The sequence below is a fragment of the Leucoraja erinacea genome, chromosome 15 (genome assembly GCF_028641065.1).
Source record: "Leucoraja erinacea ecotype New England chromosome 15, Leri_hhj_1, whole genome shotgun sequence".
NCBI classification, from domain to species: domain Eukaryota; kingdom Metazoa; phylum Chordata; class Chondrichthyes; order Rajiformes; family Rajidae; genus Leucoraja; species Leucoraja erinaceus.
Window position 1 is genome coordinate 6,691,139 of NC_073391.1, and position 7,851 is coordinate 6,698,989.

Genomic DNA, 7,851 nt, shown 5'->3' on the forward strand with positions numbered 1-7,851 from the left:
GAGATCTTGCCTGAAGAGGTAACAAGCAGGATAGATAAAGTTTACTTGGATTTTAAAGATGACCTTGGATATGGTGCCACATGTGAGACATGATATTAGAAGCATGGTACCAGCATGGGTAGAAGATTGGCTGACTGGCAGAAGGCATAGAAGGGGGCCTTTTCTGGTTGTCTTTCGATGACTAGTGAAGTTCCACAGGGGTCAGTGTTTGATACTTTTCACTTTATTCGTCAATGATCTGGATGATGGAATTGCTGGCTTTGTGGCCAGGTTTGCGATGATATGAAGATAAATGGAGGGGCAGGAAATGTTGAGGAAGCATGGAGCATGCGGAAGGACTAGGATAGGTTGGGAAAGTGAGCAAAGAAGTGGCAAATGAAATACAATGTGAGATGCACCTTGCAGAATGAATAAAGACAGACTGCTTTCTAACTGTGGAGAGGATTCAGAAACCAAATGTGCAAAGGCAGTTCTGGTGCAGGATCCCTAAAGGGTTCATTTGCAAGGTGAGTCAGTGGCAAGGAACAAAAATGCAATTCTTGATTCCTTGAGGGGACTAGAATATAGAGGCAAGGATATAATGCTGAGGCTATATAAGGCGCTGGTGAGGCCACATTTCGAATATTGTGAGCAGTTTTGGGCCCCATCTCTGAGCACGGATCTGCCTGCAATGGAGATGGTCCTGAGGAGGTCAACAAGAATGATCCCAGTTATAACTGGATGAACATATGAGGACTTTTGATGGCCCTGTATTCATTGGAGTTTGGAAGGATGAGGGGGTGTCTCATGGAAACTTGCGAGATATTGAAAGACCTAGATTGCATGGATCTGGAAAGGATGTTTCCAGTAATGAGAGAGTCTGGAACCAGAAGGTGCAGAATCAGAATAAAAGGACATAACTTTTGAATGGAGATGAGGAGGGATTTCTTTAAGCGGAGGGTGGTAAATCTGTGGAATTAATTGCCACAGATGACTGTGGAGGTCAAGACAATGGGTATTTTTAAGCGGCAATTGATTGGTTCTTGATTAGTAAGGGGATCAAAGGCGACAAGGAGAAGACTGGAGAATGGGGTTGAGGGGGAAAAAATAGATCAGCCATGATCTAATTGAAGATAGCCTAGATGGGCTGAATTCTGCTTATGGTTTCCTTGTTCCCAACCCCAAAACCCTCCTTACACAGGTGAACTGTGATGCTCTCTATCTGCAGATGCAACAAGGAAGGCATTGCCCATTTCCAAAGCCCAGTTCATTGCACTAATTTCCTTTCACCTGCTTATAAATGTGACAGGATAAGGATGAGTGGCACAGCTGGTAAAGCTTTGGCCTCACAGCGCCAGAGATCCGGGTTTAAAACTGACCTCTGGTGCTCTCTGTGTAGACTTTGCACATTCCCCCTGTGAATGCGTGGATTTCCTCTGGGTGCTCCAGTTTCCTCCCACATAGCAAAGACTTGCAGGTTTGTATGTTAATTGGCCTCTGTGTAAAATTGTCCTTAGTATGTAGGGAGTGGATGCAAAAGTGGGATGAACAGGTAATCGATGGTTGTTGACATGAACTCAGTGGGCCAAAAGGCCCGTTTCTATGGTGTATCTCTAAGCCTGTACCATTTCTCAACTTTATCCTTTAAAAAAAAAAAAAAAAAAAGGACACTCCAATGCTCCAGAACATTCCTCATTGGTAACAGAGTGCTAAAAGATATACATTTATCTGGCGAGACTTTGCAGGGTGCATAATAGGTTTACTCCTCAATGGGAAAGTTGGGAAACCAACTATTTTCTCAGGAACATCAGAGGTTCAGGGGTGTATATGAAGTATATCAAATTAAAAGAGGCAAAGACAGGTTAGATAGTCTTGTTCCACAGGGTGGAAACAGCAAATACCAGTAAGCATTGGTTTAACGTGAGAGGAAGAAACTTTAAAGGTGGCTTGAAGTTCATTTTCTTTTTACACAGCAGTAGGTGCCCGGGAAGCTGGTAGTAGCAGATAATAAGAATGTTTAAGAGGACATATGAACAATGAAGAATGCGATATGATACAATAGAACTTTATTTATCCCATGCGGAAAACTGATCTGCCAACTGCCATAAAAACACAAAATACATGAAGCATGAAATTAAAATGAGGGATAGTGAATCTATGGGCCGATGGGGTTCGTTTAGGCTTTGTTTAGGCCAGCTGTGGTGAGGATAGACATGGTGGGCCAAAGAGCTGTGCATGTACTATCTCAGCAACTTTCCCTTTATTTGTGATGCAATGCAATGGTTTTTATATTTTCCCTTCCAAATTTATGAGGCTACTGCATTCAGTTCATTCATTGTTAATAATACTTGCAACATACTTATCTTAAGTTGACCTATTTGAAAATCCCTTGCATCATTGCATTGCGGTGTTCTTTTGAATGGCGTAGAAACTGCACTCACTCTTAAATATATCTATTTTCCCTGCTATACAATTACAAGTTATAAATCAGATATCAGAAGGCTGTGGAGGCCAAGTCAATTGATATTTTCAAGGCAGGGATAGACAGATTATTGATTAGTAAGGGAGCAGGGGTTATGGGGAGAAGCCACAAGGATGGGGTTAGGAGAGAGAGATACCCGTAGACCAGCCATGATAGTGTGGCGAGGAAAAATTAATGGGCCGAATGGCCTAATTCTGCTCCTATCACTTATGACATGATATGATGCAGCGTTATTGATTGGCGTTTAGTCGCATTGCCTACAAGTGAAAATACTACTCTTTGGCGAATAAATGCAATTCATTAAAATTGTAAGATTCTGGCTGTGAAGTCAGTTCGAATCAAAGCATTAAATATAGAAAAAAATAGGTGCAGTAGGACATTCGGCCCTTCGAGCAAACACTGCCATTTAATATGATCATGGCTGATCATCTAAAATCGGTACCCCGTTCCTGCTCTCTCCCCCAATATACCTTGATTCCTTTTCCTCTAAGAGCTAAATCTAACAACCTCAACCAACGAATTAAGTGCTCCTCGCAACCTAATAACCGCTTGAGTAACTTTGTACAAACAATTAAAGTTGCATTGCAGGTTACAAGTGGCTGTACAGACTCAACCCGAGTCTAAAATATTTCTTTTCTGAAATTCCGACCAACAGGAAACGGACCAGAAGCGAGGCGCGTTACAGCGGCGCCTTGCCGAGTGATCCCAGGCTGCAGCCCTGCTTTAAAGTATCCGAAACACGACCTGAGCAACAGCATTCAGAGCCGGAGACACACGGGCCTGCAGATGCTGGTATCTTGAGCAAATTACAAAGTGCTGGTGGAACTCATGTGGGACAGGCATCTTGTGGGGAGGGGCGAGTCCTGACCCGAATAGTCGTCTGTCCATTCCCTCCACAGATGCTGCCTGTCCCGCCGAGTCGTCTATATTCGTACTTTAAAGACGTCTTGTTAAGTCACATTGTCTGGAACTCGTTCTCACATCGCAAACAGCTAACAATGGCCTGTTTCCTTCATCATCGTTACTTTTTTTTTTTTGCATATCTTTCATTCATTTGTTCTATATCTCTCTACATCACCGTCTATATCTCTCCCCTGTGTCCCTTTCCCCTGACTCAGTCTGAAGAAGGGTCCCGACTCTCTTCTCCAGAGACGCTGCCTGACGCCGCTGAGTTACTCCAGCTTTTGTGTGTCTCTCCTCCAGCACCTCGCTCTTTTGTTAAGCTGTGTTTTTTTTTGTCTAGCTACAGCATTTTGTGTCTACCATCGGTACCTACCTCGTCTTCCAGAAGCGTAGGCAGCGGTTCAAATTCATAGTATTCCCTCTCGTCATCTTCGTCGTAATACAGAGCCATCGCCTCGCACCGGCTGCAACTGATTCTCCAAAGAAAACGACGGAGTGGAAACACAAGCTGGGAGCCGAGTCTCAGGCTGTTGAATGCGGGACCCTTATGTATTCAGTCTGTTACAGTCTGACACAGTTTCTGCTTCTCCACAGCCAGTTGAGTTACCCGCATCGCCGCGCGGCAGAGGCTGGATATGCAACAGAGACCTTTAAAAAAAATACTTCCAAAACATCAGCAGTTCATGTCAGACTCGCTGCGCAACTTCTTGCTCGCAATTTCTTCTTTTTGTTTACAAAAACAAACAAAAAAATCGCTGCTCTGCCCAGCCGAGATTGCGGCCGTCCAAAGTGTGATTAATTAATTAATGGGAGACTGTTTTCCTTCCACCTCGCTGAAGAACCGGCGCCCGGTCAGTTTGCTGAAGCCCCGGGTCCCATGGCAACTCCTCGATACACTGGCAACCCGCATCATGTCCCCGGCCGGCCAGCCTCCGCCCGCTGCCGACGGGGGCGGACCCAGCGCTGCAGCCGCGCCGCACTCCACCCCCTGCCCGCCGGCCGCCACTGCAGCGGCTCCCGGGCGCCCCCTTACCCCTCCACCCATGCACCCAGAAACACAAACGCACAGCGCTTGCTTTTCATTCCAATGATACCCAGCTCTTTCTACAAGGCAACACAACACGGTCTGAAGAAGAAGGGTCTCACCTCATCCTTCTCTCCACAGATGCTGCCTGACCCGCTGAGTTACCCCAGTTATTTTGTGTCTATCCACCGGCTTTTGAAGATCTCTCCGACAACCTTTGAAATGACGCAAAACCCCGCAATCGGTTTGAGAGCAGCTGCTCCGCCATTCAACCAAGAGAGGCTAGAGGTGCTTTATTGTCATGTGTCCCAGATAGAACAATTAAATTCTCACTTGCTGCAGCACAACAGAATATGTAAACATAGTACACTATATAATAAACGAGGAAAAGGTTCAGTGTATGCATACACACACATACAAACAAACAAACACACACACACATACAGACAAACAAACACGCACATAAAAAATGAATAACAATAGTGCCAAAAGGCAAAAACAATTTCCCCAAGTCTATGTCGTTCAGAGCTACAAGTGGTCAACGATAGATACGATAAACTTTATTCATCCCAGGAGGGAAAGTGGTCTACCAACATTAGGACTTGTTACTCAGCAGTCCAGAAAGTAAAGTCACCTATAACTCATTTGACCATTGAAAGGCCAAGTGCACGACCCTGCCATACAATTGGTTCACTCAAGCCTTGAAAATAAAACTGAGTTCTCTCAAGCCTTAAATTTGCTTTCAGTGGAGCGTGTTTTTTCTGTGGGCGTTGAATTGATTCGGAAGGTTGTGTGCGCACAGTTTCACTTGGCATGCAGCTGCCGGGCGTCCTCGTTTGTGTCATGTTCTGGCATCTCAACAAGTTTGCAGAGCAACGAACACACCGTCCGCCGGGGATCCTCGTATCGTGACTGAGTGCGCTGCGATTTGATCCAAACGCCGACAAATTAGACTCCACCGTTTAATTACCCGGGAAAGCCCCAGGTAGAGCTCCTGAAAAAGCCCATCGTGATCATAGTGAGTGTAAGTCCGTGTGGAGAACTGGATCAATTCGCAGGTCGAGAAGATTGTGTACTGCAGCCGGCATTTGCTCAGTGTTAGATGCGCATGTAATGATGTCATCCACTGCACAGCATCCATTTCTACCTTTACTGTTAAATGCGTGTTTATAAACGCACATAAAACCACGACACTCTCTCCACCAGCAGTTCGGCAAAGGGGCACAATGTAAAGAACGTCGCGATTCCATTCATCAACGTGTTGCTCTCAGCACCTCCTACCAGCCTCCGTTTTTACTGCTTAACACATTTACAAAAGCCTGGGTGTCCCCTCACTTAATGCAGCTCTTGTACGCAGCGGACAGAGTGCTGTGATCCCTGCCACCTCTGGGATGGGGCTCAATCGGTTAAGGCAGTGTTGGGGAAGGGATGTAATAAGCTAGCCTGACACATTGAATAATACACGTGGGATAGTCTCTCTCATACAGACACAATATGCTGGAGTAACTCAGCAGGACAGGGAGCGTCTCTGGATGGAAGGAATGGTTGACGTTTCAGTTTGAGCCCCTTCTTCAGACTTGTTACCTTCTGTGAAGGGAATGGGAGAAGCCTTCTTGAAGCTTCTGGAGGTTGCTCTGTATTTCCCATCGTGAGTGTTTCTTTAAAGTGACCAATAAAACACACAATAAAAGGGTCTTAAGTTCCGTTTCGAGATACAACACGGAAACAGGTCCTTCAGCCCACCGAGTCTGCTCCGACCAGCGATCCCTGCGCATTAACACTATCCTACACACACTAGTGACAATTTTCATTTATACCAATCCAATGGTATAAATGTATAAACCTGTACGCCTTTGGAGTGTGAGAGGAAACCAAAGATCTCGGAAGAAACCAACTTGGTCATGAGGATAATGTACAAACTCTACACAGCACCCGTCGTAAGGATTGAACCCAGATCTCTGGCGCTGTAAGGCTGCAATTCTACCACTGCGCCACCATGCCGCCTTAAAGGGTACATTTTGCTTGCCTGACTACCTATTTTCTGACGTAGTCTTCATACCATAGAGACCTAGAGAGGAAGCATATGACCGCCACTGGTAAAGTCAGTCTTACATCACCAGGATGCAGTCTGAAGAAGAGTCTCGGCTCGAAACATCCCCCATTCCTTCTCTCCAGAGATGCTGCCTGACCCACTTATTTACTCTAGTTTTTTATGCCTATCAAGGATGCAAGACACCCAGGAACCAAAATGCTTCATAGATGAGCAAAAAGCTTTTTAATTATAGTTTTAATGTTTAACTAGACTAAGTGGGTACCGTTGGGTCCCAGCTTTACACAGGAGGGCTGGTCCCCCAACGCAATATTCCACCTCTACACCAATTCCAATATTGGTGGCCATGAAGGGAGGGGGGGGGGGCTTTCTGGAGCACTAGTATGGGTGTTGTGGGCTGAAGGGACTGGTTTCCAGAGGGCTATTATGGACATTGTGGGCTGAATGGATTCTTGGGCTGGCGGCTCAGTCACTCAAGCCTGGTGTGCTGGCAGCTCACTCACTCATGGCTGGTGGGCTGGCAGTTGACTCACAGCTATTCCTTGAAATTCCATTTCAAGCAGGGTGCAAGGCCAACACATTCAAGTGCAGTTTCATACTATTTCAAGCAGGGTGCAAGGCCACCAAAGACAGAGAGTCGTGACCTCTTATTTTTCATCAATGGGAAAAACCCTCCGAGTAAGTTGGCCCAAAATCACAGCCGTACGTAGCAGCATTTTTTCTAAAATCAATATACAGCGCAAACAGGAAGTGGTCAAGATTAAACTTTTAATTATGGCTTTTGCATTTTCAAAGGCAACACCACTTTTGCTTTTTCAAAGGCAACACCACTTTTGCATTTTCAAACCAACCCACTTCTGCATTTTCAAACCAAACCACTTTTGCATTTTCAAACCAAATTTTCAAACTACATTTTCAAACTACATTAAGGGCACTCACAGGTCAGTAAAACCACTCACAATTTAGTAGACACGTGTTATTCACAGCTCAGACTGAGAGTTGTGACCTCTTGCTCCACAATCTTGCTGAGACTGAGGCAGTCTACACGTCCGGGTTTTATAGTCCCTCCCCCTCCCGCCAGATGGGGCGTGGACTTCATGACATGATTGACAGGAGAGAGAATCTCAACATTATTTAAACATTAATAAGTCTTTTATTTTTCAAAAACCCTCTTGTCCTGCGCAGCGGAGGGGGACTTTGAGTAAGATGGCCAAAAATCACAGCCGTAGGTGGTGGCATTTTTTCTAAAATCAATATGCAGTGCAAACAGGAAGTAGTCAAGATTTGAGTTTTAATTATATAGATAACACACAATAAATGAACGAGGAAGTTATGCATTTTTCCCTTGGAAGGAAACAGCAATTTACATGTTGCATGGCTTTGCAAGAGTTGTGAAATTCTTCCACTGACTGT

General features: G+C 45.2%; 1 protein-coding gene across 1 annotated transcript in view; it reads right to left on the reverse strand.

Moving 5' to 3' along the window:
• Positions 1 to 4,312, reverse strand: part of LOC129703922 (kinase non-catalytic C-lobe domain-containing protein 1) — a 191,076-nt gene extending 186,764 nt beyond the window's left edge. Inside the window, 1 exon segment of the mRNA XM_055646635.1 lies at positions 3,738 to 4,312. Within this exon segment, the coding sequence (XP_055502610.1) occupies positions 3,738 to 3,815 (78 nt within the window). The 5' untranslated portion in view covers positions 3,816 to 4,312.
• Between the last annotated feature and the right edge of the window lie 3,539 nt (positions 4,313 to 7,851).